General features: G+C 55.4%; 1 protein-coding gene across 1 annotated transcript in view; it reads right to left on the bottom strand.

The window, feature by feature from the left end:
* TIMP2 (TIMP metallopeptidase inhibitor 2) overlaps window positions 1-23,804 on the bottom strand; it is a 65,060-nt gene that overhangs the window by 10,010 nt on the left and 31,246 nt on the right. The window contains exon 5 of the mRNA XM_042783527.1: window positions 817-917. Coding sequence (XP_042639461.1) covers window positions 817-917 — 101 coding nt within the window. The remainder of the gene's footprint in view (window positions 1-816; window positions 918-23,804) is intronic.

Genomic DNA, 23,804 nt, shown 5'->3' with positions numbered 1-23,804 from the left:
TTCTTCTCTCCCACAGACCAACTAGTTACCATCAAGGACAGTAGCGATGACCCATCTGCCCCAGTGCTGGGTCCCATCCTTCCAATCTTCCAGCCAGTGTTCTTCCGTGAGCTTCCATCTGTTTCTCTGACAAACAGTCCTCTCCACAGACGTCCTTGAACATGGACAGCTCTTGAAAACTGTCAACCATGTCACTGCCACCCCCTTAGTCTGCCACCATGACTCCTGCCCAGTTAATTCCCACTTGACGTAACTCTGTTTCTTCCCTAACATCCCTCTTTCAGGAAGCTGCCCCTAACAACACCAGTCCTCAGAAATCTCCTCTCTTAAGATCCTGCTTCTCTTCAGAATTAAAGCCAACAAGGCAAGTCTAGATGACATGCTGCCACGTAGGTCAAATTTTCTCAGGTCAGCGGTAGGATCCACAGGCAACGGCCAGTGCCATTTGAGCCCTCACAGCATCACAGCCACTGAGAGACACTCATAGAAGATTCTAGAATTGCTATCATGAAGCTAAGGTGATTCTACCAAGTTATTATCTACCAAAATAAAAGTAACACATTTCTGAAATTATGTAGGTGGATGGGAACACACCATTCCCACACAACTTCCCAGTCATTTTGGCCAAGGAAAATTTGGGTGAAAGCCTTGCTTTCTGCCCCACATGTTGGTCGGCTGTGTCCTGGGACCCAGCAGCCCCTTGGCAAGATGGCTGGACATTTTCGTATCGTCTTCAGGCCACTTGAGGAAGGACCTAGCCTTTCTGCAAACCCTCCGGCCGCCCTACAGCTCCGCCCAGGGCCGTGCCTGCATTACCTTTATCTGCTTGATTTCGTACTGAATCCTCTTGATGGGATTGCCATAGATGTCGTTCCCAGAGTCCACCTCCTTCTCGCTGACCGCTTTGGCCCTGATCACTGTAAGACACAAAGATACACAGGACAGGATTTGGGTTAAGAGTTCCCACAAGATGGACGGGCCCGCTCCAAGGTGTGGCAAGACCTCCAGCCTGCAGGGGGCGCCAAGGGGGAGGCAGAGGCAGAGAGGCAGGCGGGCGCCTAGCCCTCGTCTGGTGTTGCTATTGGGTGTTTTCTTGAGCAGATTTCAACTCATAACAAGCCCACGTGGCACCAAGTGGAACTGCCTGTAGGGTTCCAAGGCTGCGATCTTTCTGGGAGGCACCGAGTGGAACTGCCCATAGGGTTCCGAGGCTGCGATGTTTATGGGAGCAGGCCATCAGGTCGTTCTCCCATGGAGACACTAGGTGGGTTGGAACTGATGACCTCTGAGTTATCACCCAAGTGCCTAACTGTTGGGCTGTAAAATGAGGGACAAGATGTTCCCCGCCCCCAGCATGGGGCCTGACACCATACCTGCTCATTTAGGTGCACGTTTACAGGGCAAATTCGTCCTCCATACAGCAGTTCATACACATTCTGCTTCATGGCATTGACTGTAATCCCCGCAGCGTAACAGCTCTTCCCACTTCCTCCCTGCAGTTGCCTCTTCCCTGTGTCCTTTTTTGCTGTGCACTCCTGCCCCCTGAGAGGTCTCCCTGAGCAAACACTGCCCTTCTGTTCTCCCAAGGTTGATCGCTCTAAGGAGTGAACCTCCCTGGTGTACATGTTCACCTTACAGGCCTGTCTGTTGTTTGGCCGGAAGCCACGGGAATGAGCTCAATTCTAGGCCCGAAGAGTGACTCAGGGCCCTAGTCTCAGGGGTTCACCAGGCCCCATCACTGAGAGGAGAACTCTTAGTACCCCTCCAGCCCCATGATTCTTCAACAAAACCTGTTTATCAACAGTGGCTACAAACCCAAGACCGTGCCTTCCTCCTCAGCAGGGATGTGATGTTTCTGTGACCCTGGAGTGGTCAGTGACGACCAAAGCCACTGACCATGTGGGCTTGTATGCATTTTCTCCAGCGTGTGTTTGCTGGTGGCGGGGAGAAGCAGCAACAGTGAACCTGCCTGCAATCCCGGCCATTCAGTTAGGGGTGGCTGGAGACCCCTCCCCAGCCGATTGGCAAACTGGCTTTTTCAGGCTCAGGACAGAAGGGGTGGTTACTTACTTTAAATGGGCCCCACCATCTTCAGGTTTGGACTCTTAATCTAAAAGAAGATCTACCCTGCTGCCCTCCTAATCTGTCCTGAAAGTTTTCCTGGAAAACATCCTACTGATGATGCTTTATACCACACATTCCATCAGGGGCCTGATGGGGAGGGTCAGCACATTTTGAACTCAAACTGCGCTCGAGGACGATGCCTGCAGGCAGAGCCGGCAGACCTAAGAGACAACGTACACCAAGGAAGGAGGTTTAACAGCAGGAAAAATATCTAGGACCGTGGCACAAGAGGGAGGGGAAGAGAGGAGGCCGGGAAGGTTCCAGAATGTTCCGGAATGTTTGCTGGAGTCAGAGGTTGCTGATGGGTCATCCCACAGGGCTTTCTGCTGGCAATTAAGGCAGGGTTCTGCTTCACTCCCAGACAGTCAGCAGTGCTCAAATCAGCAGTTCCCATGGTCACTCGGGCTGGGCGGGCCCTCCCTGCTTTCATTTCAAGGTTTATCAGCCTAGTGACATGATTTGTTTTAATGGCTTTCAAAGCTTTGCCCTCCAAACTCAGCTGATCAGGGTCACTCTGGGTGAGGGTTATGTTAGTGGGGATGTGAGCAAAACACCAGGAATGTGTGGCATGTCGGTACCAGGTTCAAGAGACCCCTACAGCCAAAGGGGTCTGCACGCACCTCTTGGAAGCCCCCGGCCAGGGCTGTCTTTGCCTCCAGGGGCAGGGGGGCACCTGAGCCTGCCGCCTGTGTACATTGCCCTTGACCCCAGAAACGCTGTCTGGATCCTGGCCCGGCACCACAGACCCACGTCACAACCCCACTGCCCCTCCAGGCCCAAACCCCGTTCTTACTTCTTCCTCTGTTGGCCTGAGTCGTGACAGGCCGGGGCTGTGGGTTCTGCCTGCATCCCAGGCTTAGTCAGGGCCAGCCTGCAAAGCCACCTCTAGCAAAGGTCACCCTGGGCGCACAGGGCTTTGTCCTTGGTGACCGGAGGCCTCCCTGTTTCCAGCGTCTCCCTCCCCCACTGCCAGCAGCTGTCTTTCTGCACTGTCCTTGGCTGCAGCTCGACACTGTCCTTGGCTGCCCACTGCTCACAATACGTCTGAAATTCCAGACCCTGTGTGATCGGCTGCTATTCAGTTCCCTCGGCCGCCACTGCCCCACAACCCACTGCCCTGCTCCTCCTGTTCCACCAGGCCTGCCCTGAACACACCTCTGAGCATCCAAGTCCCTTCTACCTTGAATCCTGTCTCCCCATCCCTGCCTAGAGAACTCCTATCCGTCCTCCAAAACCCAGTTAAACAGCCCTTCCCTGTCTTCCTCTGGGAAGTTCTGTCCTCCCGCAGCACTTAGTATGTTCCACATCTCTCATCCCTTCGGCTGGAAACGTCTACAGGCCTGTCTGCTCAGGGCGCTGAAACTCCCCGTGGGGAGAAGTTCAGTTGGGGCAATGTCTGCCATGTGGAACTGAGCCCAAGAAGCCTGCGCTGGAAGCGTATCATGTTAGGCGCAAATATGACTTTATAATTGTCCTTATTTAGAGATTATATATGGTTAAGAAGATGTGTACAACTGCCAAGTTGACAAGGGGTGGACTGTGATAGTTGGAGCTGTGTGTCAACGTGGCTGTTGACAATTCTGTGTAGTTTAAGCAACTGTGATGTGGGTTGTTCCAATCATGGGATCAGATGTAAATGTTTTGAGCAGCCAATCTGCTGAAAGGGAGTTTCCCTAGGGGTGTGGCCTGCTTCCAGTATATTTATGGACATCCTGGGAAAAGAGACACTCTTCTGTGGATCGGGATCCTGTTGTGCTGCCTACAACTGTCCACAAACAAACAATCCACCATTTGGCCTGGAGATCTTGTATTTGTCATTCATTGGAGTCAACAGCTGGTATACTGCCTGCCAACCTTGAGAGCCCCTGCAGCTGCGTGAGTCGGGAAAAGCATCCAACTTGACATTGGATCCAAGAACCTGGGACTCGCCCACTTCTGTAAGCATGTGAGCCATTTTCCTAGGACAAATTTCTTTTTCTCTCTCTATAAGCTTTACTGGTTTTGTTTCTCTAGAGAACCCAGTCTGACACATTCGACCCCTCGGACCAGCGGCCTGGCTGACTGCAAGGCTGCATGGAATGTGCCAGACACACTGTGTGGTCAGTTTGCCCGCCGTGCAGCAGTCACCAGCTCACAACACTGACAAGCCCACAAAATCCACGGCAGCCACGGCCCCAGGAGGAGCACGGCTGCCAGGCTTCGCCAGGCGTAGCACAACCCCAACTTCCCGCCCTTCTTGGAACTGCCTGTCGGGCACAACACTCAGAACCCAGTTCCCCAGCTGCCCTGCGGCTGGCTCCTCCTCACGGCAGCCCATGTGCGTGGCAGTAGAACCGGGCCCCACTGGGCTCTCAGTGGTTGGTTTCTCAGAAGCCGACCCCCAGGACAGTCTTTCGAGGGGCCTCTGGTGCGTTGGTCAGCAGCTGAGCACGCCCACCATTTACACCCTCACTAAACACAACTGGCGAGCAGAGCATAGTAAATAAGCGTTTTCCCCAAACAGCCGTAAGGTCACACGCTACGCCACACACTAAGGTTCACGCCCTGATCTCCCGCAGGCTGAGTCTCTCCCAGGAGAGGTGGGTTCTGGGCTCTCTTGCCTCAGTTACCTGCTGGGAGGCCTCGGGGAGCTTCCGTGACTCTGTGAGCCCCAGCTGCCCACATCTGAAATGCTGATGATAACAATGGGACCTGCACCGCATCAGGCCGCTGTGAGGATTAGGAGGGCTTGTGGGCAGGACATGCAAGGCCTGGTACGTATAACATGTCTTGTTAAGTATGACAGAACAAGACAGCACTTGTTGTTGTTGTTACATGCCATCGACTGGGACCCGACTCACAGCGACCCCTCCTTGGGTTTCCAACGCTGTATCGCCATGGAAGTAGACTGCCCAACCTTCCTTCCGGGGAGTGGCTGGTGGGTTTGAACTGCCAGCCTTTTGGTTAGCAGTCAAATGCCTTAGGGACTATGCTACCAGAGCTCCTAAACAGCACTGCAGTGAAAAAAAAAAACCCAAACTAAAGCCCATTGTGACTGAGCCGATCTGGACTCACGGTGGCCCAACGCGTCACACAGCAGGGCTGCCCCGGAGTTTTCCTGGCTCTCATCCCTCTGTGATGCCCCCGGGTGGGTTCGCACTGACAATGTTTCCGTGAGTCGTCGGCCACAAACCTTCCGTGCTCCCCAGGTGCCTCACGCCACGAAGAAAGCTGCATCGCCCTCAGGTCGGGAAATGCCCGTTCCTGGTCTGGACGTGGCACTGACGCCCAGTGCCGGGGTTGGGACAGCCCCCTGTGAGCTTGCTTTGGTTTGGGCCTAGATGACCCATTTCCCTTTGAAAGGGTTAGGCAAAGGTGGCAGCTGACACAAGGGTGCCGGGTAGACTGCTGGGGTCAGGACCAGGAAGTCAGCTGCCCCTGGGGCTGCCAGATGCTGGCAGGGACTTCGAGGTGGGTGTGGGTGAACACTGATGGCAATCCCCACCCCCAGCTGGGCTGCCCGTCTGCCCTCTTGGAAGAAGAATTCAGATTCCCTGGTGTCTCTAAATGGAGGGTGGGAACCTCCTGCTGCACTTTGCGAAACGGGAGACTATGGGGGGAAAGAATGGGGAAAGGAGAAAAGTAAGGAAGCACAAGGGTCATGTCACCTTCCCCAGTGCATCCATGCCGCCCGGACAAGCAGCAGGGCCATGGGCTCGACGGTGCTGGCTGGTGACGTCGGTCCACATAGGCCAGCTCAGGGCAGTGGTCCCTGTCTGGGGTAAGCTCGCAGGGCTGCGTGGGAGGGCATACACAAAGCTTTACCCAACGGATTCCTCACGGCAGAGCATCACCACGGCAAGCTGAAAACTCTGGCTGTTGGTTGCCGGAGTCGGTCCCAACTCTGCGACTCCTGGCGACCTACGTGACAGAGCAGAACTTTCCAGAGGGTTTCCTAGGCTGCCATCTTTCCGGGAGTGGACGGCAGGTCTTTTCTCCTGCAGTGCTGCTGGCTGGGTGTGAACCACCCATCTCTTGGTTAGCAGCTGAGTCCTTAACTGGTGTGCTACCAAAGCTCCTTCCCCCGACCGTTTAAAGGATGGGGGAAAGCAAAGAGTCAAAAAGAATCTGGGAAGAAAATAAAGTCAAGGCGTGAAAAAGGGAAGGAAAAACTCCCAAAAACCCAAATGTCTATCAACTGAGGAATAGACAAATAAAATACAGTACAGCCACACAATGGAATATTATACAGCCCTGTAAAGAAAGGCAGTCCACACGTGTGATCACGACACAGATGGACCCTGGAAACACTGAGCTGTATGAAGAAAGTCACACACAGCAGTGCACACATGTGATCAGGACATGGATGGACCCTGGAAATGCCGTGCTGCACGAGGGAAGTCACACACGGCAGTGCACAGGGGTGACTCCATTTGTATGAAATGTCCAGAAAAGGCGAATCCACAGAAACAGAAAGTAGATTAGTGGTTCCCGAGGCTCCGAGGAGCTCTGCTCCTTGTTTTTACAGGCTCCTTGGGGGCGGGGTGGGGGTGACATCATGCTGGGGCAGTGGTTAAGCCCTCGGCTGCTAACTGAAAGGTCAGCAGTTCAAACCCACGCAGTGACTCCACCAGAAACACCCAGGAGATCTGTTTCTGCAGAGATCACAGCCTTGGAAACTCCATGGGGCAGTTTGACTCTGTCACAGGGGTCGTTATGAGTTGGCGTCGACTTGACGGCAACGGGTCATGGCTGGTGGGTCGGGGCAGGACGAGAAGTGCCTGCAGGTGGGAAGATGGCACGTTCTACAAAGGCCTGGGGCCACCGTTGCACAGCCCTGTGAACATGCTAAAAAATGAACTGTGCATTTCCAACGGGTGCATTGTGTGGGAGGTGAATTTAATGTCAGTGAAGGTAGTTGTTTTTTTTTTTTAAAAGCAAGACGTGGACAAGTGCTTACTGAACACCTACCGTATTCGGGCGTCGAGTCAGGCGCTGACTGGGGGTCAGCCCTGCTGTCTTTGTCCCCCCGCAGGGCTGCCCTCCTTCTCCGCTCCCCCCCGCCCTCCTGGAGGAGCCACCACACAGCCTTGGCACACCCCCTCCCCCCCTCCCCCTGGGGTTGAAATTTCATTACTCTTTCCTTTCTGACGTTAACACAACATCTGGGCTTGAGATGACCGTGGTGCAGGGCTGATTAATTCCCTGCCAGATGTTAGCTACTGGAATGCACCACCATTAACGTAATTCAAAGCACGCGCAGCCGCAAAGCCCCACCCCCACCCCCACAGGCCAGGCTGAAGAGACCACATGATGTCACCCCCACCCCGCCCCCAAGGAGCCTGTAAAAACAATTCCCAGGAAACCCAGCCAGGCTGGGGATGGAAAGAACTGATGGAAAGTCAGCGTTGTGGGAAGACCATCAGGAGTACAGGGGCCTCAGACGCTGGCTGCGCCGCGACGCCTGCGGAGAGCGCGCTGTCCTGCAACAGTTGGGGCGCTTGCTGGAGACCTCGGGGGTCCCCAGCACATGCTGTGACAGTAGGCCGGACTGTGGGTTAGTCACCCTCAACAGATTCCAGCCGGGACCAGCCTGCAGGCCCCGAGCCAGGGCTCACCCTGCTCCCTGGAATTGTCAGCGCCACCCACAGGCCCCCGCCAAACCTCCTGAATCCTACTGTGTCAGGGGAGACGAACTACTCCCTTGGAGTAATCCTACTGCGCAGGGGTCTGTGCAAGCTGCCTGGCCCCATCCTTCTCCCTTGGAGCGGCTGGCGGATTCAAACTACGAGGCAACCAGGGCCCCACTCCATAAAGATTAAAACCCCAAAACCAAACCCACTGTCATCAAGTCGATTCCAACTCATAGTGACTCCCACTGGGTTTCCAAGGCAGTAAATCTTTACAGAAATAGACTGCCCACTCTTCCTTCCACGGAGCGGCTGGTGGGTTTGAACCGCCAACCTTCTGGATAGCAGCCAAATGCCTTAGGCACTGCGACACCAGATATACAGCCTTGGAAACCCTAGGAGGCAGTTCTACTCTGTCCCACAGGGTCACTGAGTCAGATTCAAGTCGGCGACAGCCAGTTTGGGGGTTTTGTGTGTGTCCATGCAAGCGCTGGGCAATAAACCACGCCCAGCACCAGCTCTTGCCTTCTGAGGAGGAAGTCAGACCCCAGGACAGCACTAACAGCCCCCACGAAGGTCCCCGGGCTCACACTCCTAAGATTATCTTCACTGCCCTTTCTCCTGGAGAAATCTCACCCACTTCCCACATCAATGGACTCCGTGGGCTGCTTCCTGATGGGCTGGGGTGCGGGTAAACCTGTGGCTATGACAACCTGACTTCCAGCCACTAATTCCCCAGCCCCCGAGCTGAGTAGCACGGAGCACAGGTGCCAGGGAAGGAGGGTAGCCCAGAGTCTCAGAGTCACGCATCTGCAGGGCGGGAGTCTCCAGGACTCGGAAAAACATCTTCGTCCTATGAGGTCACAGTGTGACACGGGATCATCTGAGCCTCACCCAGCCACTGAGTCAGAAATGGGAAGACTTGCTCGGTCGGCAGAGGGCACCCCCAACGCAGCTTCCGTCCTGGGAGGGCGCAGGTGTTCTGTCTGCTCTGGGCCGCATGGAAACTAGGGCTGTGCTTCCAGTGCCTTTAGTCTGGAGGGCCTTCGACTTCTCAGGACACCTGCCAAATACCCCACTGCCCCAAAGCATGAGTGGGTGCGGTAGGCCTCCTGGTGGGAGTGGGCTCCGAGTTCCACCTGGACATGGAGGGTGGCTGGGGTGACAGGTGGGTGAGCTCAGAGAAGGAAGCCCTGTTGGAACGTCCTTCAGCCGGTTTCCTTGTCTGGGGCAGAATGACAGGCCGCCACTGCAGACAATGCCAGAAAAACAATGTCTCCCCCAGATGAAACCCAACTTCCGCTTGTCATGGTCAGCGAGGGTCCAAGGGCCCTTGCAGGTGTGCTCCGCTTGGTCGGCTTACGTGGGGAGGGCTGGAAGGCCTCCCTCGCCTTCTCCTAAACTTTCCAGAGAAGGGAAGGGCCACAGATTTGACATTTCACCAGTCAGCTTACACAGAGCTGGCCGACTCCTCACTAACTTCTGAATCCGCCCTGCGGCTCCTGCTGGAGGGGGTGGTTTCTGGTCCCTTTTGGGTGGATGCAGGGATGCCATATGGTGGCCTGGCCTGGACAAGGTCGTCTGAGCTTTGGTGAACTTGTCCAAAGCCCCGGCTGAGGGCAGGCCTTGAGGGCCTCTACCACTGTGGCTTACTGACCCTCAAGGTGAGATTTAGGAATGGAGGTGGCTCCCCACTTCCAGCGCCTACTCCCTCAGCTGAGGGGCTGCAACACTCAGTTTTCTGGGCCTGGCCTCATGGCCTGGGCATTGTTGTGGAATTGCATGTAGCAAAATCACTGTGCTTGGGCTTTTACAGGACAACACTTAAGCGCTTGGCTGCTGGTCAGAAGGTCAGCAGTTTGAACCCACCCAGCAGCTATTCCACGGAAGAGAAGATTTGGCAGCTGCCCCCTTAAAGATGACAGCCGAGGAGACCCCGTGGGGCAGTTCTCCGAGACACCATCTGTCTCTGAGTCGGAATCCACTTGACAGCACCTCACAACAGTAGCAACAGTAGCAACCACCAATCTCCCCACTGGCCATACAGCCCCTCTTTCAGCAGGATGGTCCCTGGTCAGAAAGGCAAGGCCAGTCACAGCACTGCCCGGGCCGGCCGTGGCTTTAGACAGGTCCTGCTGACTCCCCGGCCACACTCTGCCCTATAGCACTGTACACGGGAGACGTGCAGGGTCCCCGCGTCAGCACTGGCCCAAGCCTGGACATCTGTGGATGTGTCCAGCCCTCTGCTCCTCTGGTCTCCTATCTGCCCAGCCCCCACTCGGTGCCTCGGTGGACAGCGCGTGGGGGCTTGTTCTGAGCACCTCCGCCTGCCCCTGGCTGCTCTCGCTGGCCCCTCGGGGAAGCGGCTGAGCAGGCCTCCTCCAACTTCACTCCTTTTATGGAAATGAAGACACAAGGGGGGGCCTGTCACTGAGTAATTAAAGCAGTTCTGTGCGGCTTCAGCAGAATCTGGAGCTTCTCGCCTCTCCCCTTGCAGCAGCCAGGAGAAACGGGACCCACCCTCGGGTCCTGCTGGATCTTCCCCTCCCCCAGGGGCCTATGGCTGGGCCCTCTGGGGAGGAGGGAAGAACCAACAGGTGGGACACCTTGGGAAGCCCCACAAAGCGGCTCCCCTGCTCCAGGGCAGGGCCGTGGAGTCCAGGGGAGAGGAGGTGTGAAACGGAGACCTGGAAGGACAACTGCTCAGAGCTGACCAGACGACTGGGGGCGGGGCAAGGGTGGGGAGGAAGGGAGACCAGGAGCCACACTGCCTGTGAGCTGCTGGGCACAGGGAGCCGCCCACCCTGAGGCTCCAGACTGCACACACACTTGACTGGCTGGCAACTGGATGCCCGTCTCCATGGAGACCAGCTCTCCCATCATTTCCTTCCTGCTTGGTCATCTCCCCTTGGGGGCTGTGAGGGGAATGGTATCTCTAAGTGTCTCAGCATGCCTGCCCACACCGCAAGGGGAAGCCACAGCTCTGGGTACCAGCTCCCAGCCGCCCCCTCTGCAGCCCTGGTGGGACCCCCAGCACCCAGTCTCCCCCCCCCACTTACAAGCTGGTGGGCTCCTTCAGGACCCAGCTCCCCCTTTGTAGTCCTGGAGGGACCCTTAGCACCCAGCAGCCCCCACCCCCCGCAGCTCTAGTGGGACCCCCCCACCCCTCCCTAGCTCTCTGTCTAGGCCCTTCCTCCCACATCTCCCCGTGGGCCCCGCCAGCAATGCGCCAGAGGCCTGGGTCACGGTTCTGAAGCCCTGGCCCAGCCCTGCCCCTCACGTGCTGCTGAATCATTAGAAAAAAATGCCTGTCCTGGAGGCTTTGCCGAGAACAGTGTGGCTTTGTGGAGGGAGCTGCTGTTCTGCACTTTCCTGGCCAAGACCGGGAGCAGCCAAGCTCAGCCCGGAGGGGAGCCGGGCGGGCGGGGAGAGAGGGCGCGCGGGCGGGCGGGGAGAGAGGGCGCAGGGCCGGGTGTGCAGGGAGGAGACCAAGGGCCACAAGGCAGCCGGAGCCCTGCCCCCCGAGCCACCTGGAGCTAGGGAGGGACACAGAGTGCCTCTCCCGTGGGTGGGCTGTGACCTTGGTGGGTCACTCCTCCTTCCAGGCCTCTGCTTCATTCCGGGAGCTGGCACTGGAGGTGAGGCCGGAGTCTTGGGCTCTGCTAGGCATGTGGCCCAGGGGCCGAGCCCAATGGCTGCCCTTCTCAGAGACACAGCAACAGGGACCCCAAAGCCGTGCCCCCGCAGCTCTGGCTGCTCCCCTTCTGTTCCTGCTTAGCTGAGCCCGGGGTCACCAGCCCACCTGCCTCCCTCACACAGCCAACACAGCCCCTCGCTTCCAGCCTGGGAACATGGCCAAGGTCATCACAGGAACCGAAGAACGCAACAACACTGGCATGACGGAGGGGGCTGGAGGGAGATGCAGACCGATCCGTCCCTTTAGACAGACAAACAGACAGACACACACACACACAGTGCCTTCCAGCCAGTTCTGACTCTGGGCAACCCCGTGTGTACAGAGAATGTGCTCCAGGGGTCTGTGAGGCTGTGACAACCACTTTAAGGAGCCTTGCTGGGCAGCCGGTGTGACCATCTGGAAGGTTCTAGGAATCCACAGTCTTCAGGTGGCTGTTGGCAGCAGAAGGAAGCCAGGAGCAGAAGGGTAGCTGGCCTGCAAGGGTGTGGATCCAGGTCCAACCCGCAAGCCTGCCATCCTCACCTTCCCGCGCTGCCTCCTGGTCCGGGGAGGATTCAGGGGTGTGAGTGAGGTGCTCAGCAGGGCCACACAGTCCCCCTCATCCAACCGGGTCAGGCACGAGGCCGTGGTGATGAGGAACTGCTGGGCTCTGGGGATGACTGGAAGGAGGAAGTGCAGAGATGGCCGACACCCTGCCCACGGGCACTGAGCCAGTGTCCAGGGCAGAGTGAGACCCAGCCCCCATTCCAGCGTCCCCCCGAGACACCGTGCTGGCTGCAGAGGGGACACTCTGCTGAGCCCGCAGAGCCGAGGCCAAGTGAGTCTGCCTCTTGGCTGTCCTCGGAGCCTTGTTCCCCCAACACAGTCCAGCCAGGACAAGGTGGGCAAAGGGGGGTAACGACAAGGGCAGCTGGGTCCCCAGTCTTCCTGCGGATGCCAATGAGAGACAGCAGTGCAAAGTTATAAAACCCCCACGAGGTCATCCAAAAAAGGCACCAGGTTTGCTGGTCTGATAGAGCCTGGTGAAACCCCTGAGACTATGGCCCGTAGCTGCCCTTCAGGTCTGGAATTGAACCCACACCTGTGGCTTCCAGCCAAACAAAAGACAGGCATATGAGTTGAACATTTACCTGAGGCAGATATACTCCTTGGAGAGAACAATCATGGGGAACGGAAGCGCAGTGTATGCACAGGGAGACAGCTGGGGGGGGCAGGAGTGCAAGGAGGGAAGGACATAGGGAGGAGGTAACTATGGGGAGGACGTGGAGGAGGGGAGCTGCTGCATTGTGGGAGATTACAGTCAATGTCATGAGACAAAGTGTATGTGAGCTGCTGTATGGAAAATGAATCTGCTCTGTAAACTTTCACCCAAATCACAATAAAAATGAAAAATAAAAAAACCCCACAGGGAATCATGGTGTGGGGGGGTACCCTGGTGGGCTGCTTTACCGCACACACCACCAGCCCAGGCAAAGAAATACCCCAGTGGGCAGGGGTCTCGTTTCGAGACGCCGGTGGAGGTGTGACCGCAGGGAAAGCTGAGTCACCCTCACATCTTGCTGCTGGTTCCCACACCTACTTTTAGCTCTAGTTTGGCCAAGAAGGGCGATCCCTCATCTAAAACAAACCCACAGCTACAAATTCTACCTCCAAAAGTGGAAACCAAAAGCACCCACAAAGGAGATTCGTCCATTCATTAGACAGTGGCTTCCTGGCTGACTCGGGAAGACCTCAGTCACCTGATGTCTCTGTCCCACGGTGGCCCGGCTTCAAACCCAGTGATCCCCACTGTGCCCCCTCTACCCTCAGACTCAGTGGCACGGTGACAGAGAGCAGTGCTTCAGGTGACTGCCCGGGTCCTGCAACGGTGCGCCCACCTGGATGGCAGGTACTGGGCCGGGTCCCAAGCACAGCACAATGCCCCCTGCCCCAAGCAATCTGTATCTGTCTCAGAAATGACAGCCCTCCTGACCCCAGGATTTCTTTCCTAATCTGCCGGGCTTGCAGCAAGTGTTGACTGGCTTTGTGACCCTAACCTGTGACATTCCAGAGGCAGATGACGGAAGGCAAACACAGTGGGGTAAACTCCTCGTGAGGACTTGGCCTCCAGTGGAAAGGCAGAAGCAGGTGGCAGAGACCCATGCCAGGATGATGGGGCAGGCGAAGGCTCTGTACCAACGCTGTCAACACGAAGAACCACAGACATGCATGGCTGCCCCGCCCCCACCCACACGAGCAGTGTTTGGTGGCTGCTGGCCTTCCCAGGGCCCCGCACATGGGGACAGTGACCTCACACCTCATCATGCCTCCCACACACCACCACCTGACACATTTTACTTAGCGTTATGGACTGAAGTGTACCCCTCCTGTAAATGTGTGTGCGAATCTCAACCCCTAGACCTGTGGAAGCAGACTGCCACATCGTTCTCTCATGGGGCGGCTGGTGGGTTTGAACCGCTGACCTTGTGGTTAGCAGCTCAGTGCTTATGCCAGCAGAGCTCCTCGATTAAATCCTTCCCAAGTAGAAAACCAAAAAACCAAAACGGGGGTTGTTGAGTGCACTCCGATTGCTCATGGGGCCCCATGCACGGGGCGTTCCAAATCCACCCCCTTCTGTTTATAAAGAAAGCAGGGTGTGTGTGTGGGGGGGAGAGGCTGACATCACAGAGAGACGTGTCCACAAGGCCAGAAGGCCCAGGGCTGCCTGCCAGCTCCCAGGAGCTGAAACGGACACGGCACGGCAGGGCCTTCCCTAAAAACCACGCCCTGAACCCGGCCTCCCGGCCTCCTGAACTGTGAGGAAGCGTCACAGGCGCCCACTCCTGGCACGTGGATGATAGCGGCCGTAGGACACAAAGACACTCGGCTGGGATCTGTGTCCTCCGCTAAGATGGGAGGGCCCTGTCTTCCCTCTCCGGTGCTGCTATGAGAGAAACACCGCAAGGGGGTGGCTTTAACACCAGAAATCACCTTCTCAGAGTTTAGGGGGCTACAGGCCCAAGTTCCGGTGGGGGCTCAAGGGGAAGGCCCTTTCTTTCTCTGTTCCACCTGAGGGAAGCTCCTTGTCTCATTTCTGCTTGGTGACAATGTGCTCTGTGTCTTCCTTTCTGTCTGGCATCCTGGCTGAACCTGCTCTTCTATCTCCAAAGAGATTGACTGAGGACACACCTGACACTCCATGAACTTAACCAAGAAGACCCACCCACTCCCCAATGAGATCATACCCACAGGTATTACAACAACAACAAAACCCACGGCCATCCAGCCGATTTCTGCTCCACTGGGTTTCCAAAGCAGGAAACAGAAGCAGATGGCCTCATCTTCCTTCCAGGAGCGGCTGGTGGGTTTGAACTGCCAGCCTTCAGGTTAGCAGTCAAATCCCTCAGGCTCTGCACACCACAGCCCCTTTCCCACAGGTATAGGTGTTGAGATTTACAGCCCATGCTTTTTGGGGGACACAATTCCGTCCATAACATCCCATGATTCTCAGGTGATCTGTTCTGTTTCTGTACAGCGACAAGGATAGTCCCTGGCACACAGAGGCGCTCAGTAAGTATTTGTTGAATGAGAAACACTGTGAGATCAGCTTCACCTTTTCCAGGGAAAAAGGTAAAAATGCAAAGAAAAGGAGTAATAGGAATCCTTCCCACACATGCGTCCCACACCTGCGTCGCGCACCTGCGTCACAGGTATGGTGGGAAGACTTCCAAAGAGCTGACTCACTGATGCTCGACTTTTAGAGCCAAATGCATTGGGAACATAGCTCCCTTTTGGGAACAGGCACAAAATCGAGAAGAAGCTATGGCCCTGGAAATGAGAATCCAGCCGTCACACGAGGCCATCACGTTGCAGTGAAAATCAAGAAACGGCCCTTCTATGCAACATGGATGGATGTCAGGAACTACACTGAGTCAAAAAAAAAAAAAAAAAAAAAAAAAAAAAAAAAAAAAAAAAAAAATATATTATTAAAAAAAAAAAAAAAAAAAAAAAAAAAAAAAATTCTGAAAGACAACACATAATATGATATCCTTTTTATGAAGTTCAAAACCAAGCAAACTAAGCAGTATACTCCTTAGCAGACATAAATGTGACAGAAGGCCAAGCTGGCCTCCAAGGGCAGCAGGCATGTGTCTGAGGAGGCAGGGGTGCAGAGCAGGGAAGGAGCACCCAGGTAGTCGGCGGCTGGCAGCAGATGGTCAGCATCTTGCCTTGGGCTTGGGTGGCGGTGTCACACTTGTTCATTATGCATCCCACAAAGCTCGACCGGCCTCCGTCAGCCGATGCGACTCCTGGCGACCCCGTGCAGGTCAGAGCAGCACTGTGCTCCACAGGGTTTCTAGGGGCCGAGATTTAGATTGCCAGGCCTCTCCTCCTCCTTCTAGTCTGGCTAGACTAGAACCCGCCACCTTTTGATTATCAGCCAAGCACCTCAACCATGTGCCTCACTCAGAGATTCCCTACAAAGTACATACAGGCGGAAAAGGCCAGTCACAGATCAGTGATGTGTGTCATAGCCAAAGATGGGATGCACCCCGTGGTCTCTGGAAGGGAGGGAGGAAAAGAGGGAGACAGTGAGAGGGGAGGGAGGAGTGGGGAGGGAGGAGGGAGCCAGAGAGCCAGGTTCAAGCCCATCATCTCCTTAATGTCCAGTCCGGGCTCAGCAAACCAGAGCCCGTGGACCAAACCAGTCCATCACCTGCTTTTGTAAATAAAGTTTTATTGGCACCCAGCTATGCCCACTCACTGAGTATTGTCTGTGGGTGCTTTCGAGTTATGAGGGCAGAGTTGAGTAATTGCCAGAGACTGTATGGCTGGCAAACTGGAAAATATTTCCTTGGCCCTTTACAGAGAAAGATTGTTGACCCTGTCCCAGTCTCCATGAATGCAACAGGCAGATGAAAACCCATCCAGTGGGGGTCTCCATGGCTATGGAGGTAGAGCTGGGGATGAGACCCTGGCCAGACACTCAGGCCCCCTCCCCACAATTCCCAGCCCCACAGGGAGCCACCCGGCAGGGCAAGGTTGTTGGAACTACTTTCTTTGTTCTCCGTCTTGCGTCCTAATGTTACTGTCAAGTCGATCCTGACTCCTGGCGGCCCCACGTGTGCAGAGTAGAACTGCTCCATAGGGCTGTCAAGGCTGTGACCTCTGGGAGCAGATCGCAGGCCAGTCTTCACAGGTGCCTCGGGGGGGTTTGAACCGCCAACCTTCGGTCAGTAGTTGGGCACTACCCAGGGCTCCTGTGTTACACTAATGTGCTCTCTAAGTGATGCTGGGGTCTGTGGTTTGAAAGGCCAAGAGGGCTGTTAGTCAAACCTCTCCGCTAACATCGCAGCCAGGGGATAAGCAGCAAATGATGTCACCTTGAAATTGTGCCCGTCTGACCTCGGATGCCCTGGGAGGTCCAGTGTTTACGTGGCTAAAACATCTGAAGTGCTTAATTTACCTGGCATCTCTGTGTGTGCTTGTGGCAGGTGAAAACAGCCCTCAGCCTGTTACACTGGACACACACTCACTGGATAGACACACACTCACCGGATACACACTCACCGTGCCCCATGTGGGTTTCCAGCCCAGTCCCAACGCCATTCCCAAACGGCACTTCATTTTAAAGGCAAGAATGTGTATATCCCTGCAAATGAACTTGCCTCAAAGCATGGTTAAGAGGACAGCAAACCAGAACCCAAACCAGCTGCTGTGAAGTTGGTTCCGACCCACAGTGAGTCCATGTGTGTAGACCAGAACCGGGTTCCACAGGATTTTCAAGGCAGATCACCAGGGCTTCCTTACCAGGCACCTGTGTCTGTGTTCGAACTGCCAACCTCTAGGCTAGTAGGTGAGCACTTCACTGTTTGTGCCACCCAGGACCTGGGTAGTAAGAGTATAAAAACCCGCTGCCATTGAGTCAACTCCGACTCACAGCAACCGTGCCGGACAGAGTAGAACTGCCCGAGTCTGCAAGGCTGACTCTTTATGGGAGCAGAGTGCCACATCTCTCTCCTGCAGAGTGGCCGGCGGGTTCGAACGGCTGACCGTTGGGTTCGCAGCTAAGCGCTTTACGCAGTGCCCCCCAGGGCTCTTGGTAAGAGGACGGACACTCAGAGGCCCAGCAGCCCCCGAGTAGGTGACACAGACACAGCCCTCACAGCCCACAGCAGTTTTGACCTGCATTTGTTGCGGGTGGGATGCTAGCTTTTAACATAGCTTCTGAAACTCCTGCAAGCGCTTCCTGGCATCTTCAAGAAACTGCTTGTGCACCGTGTTCTGCTCTCGGATCTGCTCCTGAAGGTCCCGCATCACCTGGCCGTGCCTGCCGTCATCAGCGATGTTGATGCCCAAGGCGGAAGTGATGCTGGGCGCCTGTCCTCCCACCCGCCCCTGGCTGGGCGTGGGCGGCGGTTCCCTGGGCTCGCTCACCTCTCCTCCCAGCTGAAGGCTGTGGGGGGAGTCCAGGCTCGTCTCCGGGTGCTGCCGTCTCCTCTGCTCCACCTTGGTCTCTGTCGTGTCCTCTCCGTGGGCTTCCCCTCCAGGGTGCGGTGAGTGGATGCCCTCTGCCGCGGTGACTGTTTCAGGGGGCTCTGGGTCAGACTCTGTGCCAGACGAGAGTGGCCTCCCTTCATCAACAAAGACTTCTGTCTCGGATGATGGGGCTTTGTCTTTGTCCTTAAACTTGGCTTTGGGCATTTTGTTTTTCTTTTCAAACACACACTTAGCCAACCTATGATATTTTTGGGTCTCCATCCTCTCTAGTAATTTCTTCAGGTTGATTTTGGAAGGCGTCTGGTGGGCCTCCGCGGGCTCCCTGGGTTCCCCGGCTGGCGCTGTCTCTGTCTCTGGGGTCTTCTTCTGCCTCTGGGCCTTGCTTCTCGGTTCTGACCCCTCCGGGCATCCCCACTCCTCGTCGGGGCTCTGCTCCTGCTGGGGCCTCAGTTCCCGATGCAATTGCAGGTGATTCCTCAGCCTCCTGTTGGTGTCACACAGCTCTTCCACAGCACTCTCCAGCTCCCTTTTCCACCTCTTCAAGTCCCCGGACTTGCCCGGCGGTGCCCCGGACACGGCTCCCCTACTGTAAGCCGAGTTAACTGGCCACAGCTGTCCCAGCTCCTTCCGCCCGCCCTCAGGACTCGAATCCAGATAGTTGTGCTTCAGGCCTTGAGAAGAAGCTGGCTGCTTCCTCAGGTGCTTCCTCTGGGCCTGGGTGACCCCCTTCCTCCTCTCCAGGTATCTGACTTCACCAAGAAGCGGATGTAACCTGCCTACCTCCACCCCTCCGTTCACCCAGGGAGCCAGGTGCCGGTGGTCCCTGCTAGGTTTCACGGAGGGCTTTCTCTTGCCTTTTCTCTTCTCAGGGGGGCTGGGGGGACCCCGGGTCACAGCGGTGACATTGGAGGCACCGTGCTTCTTCCGAGACTTGGCGTGCCACCCCGACTCCTTGGCCAGCCACTCCGTGCAGCTCTTCTCCTCTCTAAGGGCGTCTGTGTACTTCTCCCTGGCCCTCTGCTGCCTGGTGGCTGCTCTCTGGACAGGCCCCTCCTCGGCCAGCTCGCTGTCCTTCGTGCGCCTGCCTCCCACGCCCAGCAGACGTGCTAAGTACAGCTGCTCCAGCTCTCGGACCCGCTGCTTCCGGACCTCCTGCCACTCGGCCCCGGACTGCTCCGCCCAGCCCTGGAGCTGCTGGTTCTCCGGCCGCCAGAGCTCCTGCCTCCTCCGACCGGCCTCCTCGCCGTTCTCTCTGACCTGGGAGAGTCTCTGCTTCTGTCTCAGGAGAAAGTCTTGATCTTCGGGGCAAAGCGTCAGCCACCCGGCTCGCTCCAGGTTTCTTGTCATTGTGAGGACTCGCGAATACAACTTTGAAGGGAAGGTGGCCTGAGCCCAGGCTGGAGGCTCAGGGGCCCTGGGTCTGATGGGTCACGGATGTCACAGTGGTTCCGCAGCCAACCTGCAGGGACGGGAGGACACACGCAGCTTCCTGGAACACTGCAAGGCTGAGCAAGGCCCTGCAGACAAGTGCACATGGGATCCTCAGTGTGGGGACACATTCTAAGTGCAACCCGAGATCTTCCCCCACAACCCACCCAAAAGGGCCCCAGGTCCACCTCCCAGCTTCTGTCACACACGTCTTTAAGCAGACCCAGGGGGCTCCCAATGGTGTGATTTTGCCTCCCAGGGGACTTGGTTTTTATTGTTTTTAACTTTTTATTGTAGTTTGGATGAAGGTTTACAGAGCAAACTGGTTTTCCATTCAATGAGTCATCCACACTTTGCACTGTGGCACAGCATGCAACCCCCACAATGCAACAGCTCTCTTCCTCCCTGCGGTTCCCGACTCCTTCTCTTTCCTATCCCTTCCCACCTTCTGACCTTTATCCCTGGGCCAATGTTTCCCTGTGTTCACTGCACAGGCCTGTCTCACCTTTGGCTGAAAGCTGAGCCGTGGCGGTGAGTTCAATTCCACACGGAAGGGTGTCTAAGGGCCAGTCTTGGGGATTCCACCAGTCTCCATCAGACCACTAAGCCTGGTCTTTTTTTTTTTTTTTTTTAATCATTTGGAGTTTAGTTCCACATTTTTCTCCCACTCTACTGGGATCCCCCTTCAGAGTGGGTGGCAGTGGTTGCCAGCTCCCAGGGGACTTTACCCATGTCTGAAGACATTTCTAGTCACTACAACTGGGGGTGTGGCCAGTGGCACTGGCATTTAGTGGGTGGAGGCCCAGGTGGCGCGTAACACCCTACACTGCACAGGATGGTCCCAGCCACGAAGAATGACCCGGCCCCAAAGGTCAACAGTGCCAAGGGAGACATTCCGAGGTTTCGTGTGTGGGCAGAAGGATCCAACCACATGACAAAGACGCCTCGTGGGAGCAAGGGGGTGGTCCGTCCCCGGAGAGTAGCTCTTACAAATGGGAGGAGGGAGGGGCAGGAGGGAGAGCCTGCTGGGCAGGGTGTGCGCAGGTGTGTGTGTGCAAGACACGTTGAGTGCGTATGTGGTGTGTAAGTGAATATGTAGTGAGAGTGGGGCGCATGCGTGAATATGTTGTGTGTATGAATATCATATGTATGTGATGTGTATGTGATGTGTGAATGTGTTAATGTGTATTTGTGTGTTGTGTGTGTTATGTGCATGACTGTGTTGTGTGTATGTGAATGCGTTGTGTGTGTGTGTATGGTGTGTGTGCACTGACTTTAATCAACACCCAGCAGAGAGGAGGATGAGGTGGTGTTACTTCTGGCCTCACGATCCCTCTCTTGTGTGGTTACCCGAGGACACTTTTCCAGATGTCTCTGGCCTCAGGATGGGGACTGTGCTCGGCCGGGGCTCCCCAGGGAAGGAGGTGTGTTTGCATGAAGAGTATGGGGTCGGTCCCTCGTCACTTGCAGCTCCTGTCCACATTGACAGCCCTGGGGGCTGGAGGAGCGGCCTCCCGGGCAGATGCGGCCTGCGGATTAGGGAGGACAACCTTGATGCCCATCTCTCTCCCTGTGGACGACTGGGAGCCAGGCTGAGCAATCGGAGCCCAAAGGAGCCAGGCGGCAGGAAAGAACTTGAGTCTGTCGACTAGCCATCGTTCCCGCCCAGGGCCCTGGCTGAGGACGTTACAGCACGGGCGCGTCTTCATGGGAATACCTTTTGGGGCAGGAGCTGTCACCAGCCCTGTTTCACAGGTGGGGAAACTGAGGCAGGGAGAGGTTAAGAACATTGACCAGATCCACGGCTAGTTTCAGGTCACAGGTCGGAAACTGCAAATGCTGAGAAGAAAACGCAGCTGTCAAGCCTTGTGGCCTTGAGTGAGAGATTTCTGACAACACGGCAGCAACAGAAACAGAAACAGGAGAACGGACTTCATCAAAAGGAGAATTCCAGAGACCCCAGCCGGAAGGTGACAAGGCCAGCAAGCCTAGTCTGGAGTAAGAGACTTGTAAAAAGTACCCAACAGAGGACACGAATCCAGAATGTAGAAGTCACTCTGACAGCTCAGTAAGAAGGTGAATAATCCAATTTTAAAAACAGGCAAAAGATGTAAACGCAGAAGGTGCGTGTGGCTGATAACACACTAGAGACCCAGCATCAGCAGCCACTGGAGCCCACTGCCGTCAAGTTGGTTCTGACCCACAGCAATCTCTAGGACACAGCAGAACTGCCCACGGGGTCTCCAAGGCTGTCGGTCTTTACAGAAGCAGCCTGCCACACCTTTCTTCCAGGGAGTGGCTGGTGGGTTTGAACCACCGACTTTGTGGCTAGCAGCCAAATGCTTTACCCACTGCACCACCAGAGCTCCTCAACAGTCATTAGGGAAATACACCTTAAAGCTGCAGGGAGATACTGCCTCACGCTCACTGAGATGGCCAGGACAAAGCAGACGGACGTTATGGATGCTGTGTGTCCCCTACATATGAATGCTGTAGATCTCACCTCTGTGCCTTGTCGTTAGAGTCCTACCTGGGAACATTCTGTCTTTGTTACGTTAACACAGGATCAATACAGGGTGTCTTGCGTGGACTCTTTTGAGATGTAAGAGATTGAACAAATGACCCCCACGAAAGAAGCAAAGATGGAGAAGACTGCTGTTCAAGCCACATAGAGCCAGCACCTTGACTTCTAGCCTCCCAAACTGTGAGAAAATAAACATCTGTTTTTGAAAGCCACCCCCTTGTGATAGTTCTGTTATAGCAGTGCTAGAACTGAGACAACAGACAATAACAAGTGTCGGCGAGGTTGCGGAGGAACCGGAACCCCCACGCATGGCTGATGGTGCAAATGCTTAGAAAAATAGTTTGGCATTTTCTTAAAAAGTTAAACATAGATTACCACACGGCCCAACAATGCTTCGCTCTTAGGAATCTTCCCAAGAGAACTGGAGACATATGTCCACACCAAGACTTTTACACCAGTGTTTATAGCATTATCTTTAGAAGTCCCAGAATGGGAATAACCAACAGGCCCAGCAGATGAACGCTAAACAGTGTGGTATAGCCACCCGTGGACTGTCGTGTAGCCACAAGAAGGAAGGAAGCCTTCGTACGTGCTACCACACAGCTGGACCCTGAAGACAGCATGCCGAGTGAAAGAAGCCAGACGCAAAGTCCACCTACCATACGACTCCGTTTACATGAAAGGGCCAGAACAGGCAAACCTACAGAGGCAGAAAGCAGATCTGTGGTTGCCAGGCGCTGGGAAGGACTGGGGGGAACTATGGAGCACAGAGCCCCTTTTTGGGGCAATGGTATGTTCTAAACTGGGACTACAGCGATAGCTGCCCTGCAAGAAATTTACCAGATATCACGCAGAGTGAGCACGTTTTCTGGCACATAAATCACACCTTAATAAAACTTGAAAAAGGGATTACTAAGCGTCACTGGGAAAAGCCATCGGCAAATCTGCTCAGAGCCAGGCTGCTGGACGATAAGAACCTCCCCAACTGGATGTGTCGCCATCTCCCACTCCAACAAGGGGTCCTCCTGGTCCCCGGAATCCCCTTGGGAAGCCCCCTGCCACCCGGCTCCTCCCAGGGAAACCAGGTCTTGACTCAATCAATACAATTTCCATGAGTCGACGGTCTGTTTGCATTCACACCAACGGCTGTGTTTCACCCTGGCCCTAAACCCGTCTGAAGTCCGGTCTGCTGGTTTCATCGCTGCTGAGGCAGACCTTGTTGCCCTCTGAACCCCTCCTAACCCTAACATTTTTATAAATTCATGACCCTTGCAACGAATAAACAATTATTTCAACACTGCCTGCTCTCTCCCCAAGGACAGGAGGCCACCCAGGGCCGGACGTTTGAGCCACTGCAGCCTGTCCAGGGGAAGGCAGACCCTGGTGGGACCAACAGCTTCCGCTCTCCGCAGGGGAGGAGTCTGTTGGCAGGGAGACTAAAAGCAGGGACATCTGGGGAGCTGGAACGTCCCTTTCTCCGTCTTGGAAAACCCAAGAGCAGAATGAGTTAACCACAGCCCCAAACCCTAATTATCTCCTCACTTGGAGCCACCAGCTCCCATCCTTTAGTGACAGGTGATGTTGACAGGCCTCTCCCATCCAGAAATGGCCCCAGCCCCTCCAATGACCCCCTTGCCCAGTGTTGGGCATTCCCACTGCTGCAGATCAGCCTCCCAGGCAGACATGCAAATGGACAAAACACTTAAGACATTTGGGTGGATGTCTTTGGGATTGAAAAACAAAACAAAACAAAAACAAAAACAAAACCCACTGCTCTCGAGTGGATCCCACTCATAATGACCCCTCCTGGGTTTTCCGAGGTGGTACCTCTACAGAAGCAGATTGCCCAACCTTTCTTCCGAGGAGTGGTTGGTGGGTTTGAACTGCCAGCCTTCTGGTTAGAAGTCAAATGCCTTAGGCACTACGCCACCAGAGCTCCTGT

This window comes from Orycteropus afer, unplaced genomic scaffold (genome assembly GCF_000298275.1).
Source record: "Orycteropus afer afer isolate SDZICR_OR568_19922 unplaced genomic scaffold, OryAfe1.0 scaffold00018, whole genome shotgun sequence".
In the NCBI taxonomy this organism is placed as follows: Eukaryota; Metazoa; Chordata; class Mammalia; order Tubulidentata; family Orycteropodidae; genus Orycteropus; species Orycteropus afer.
This window is presented reverse-complemented; position numbering and strand designations above follow the sequence as displayed.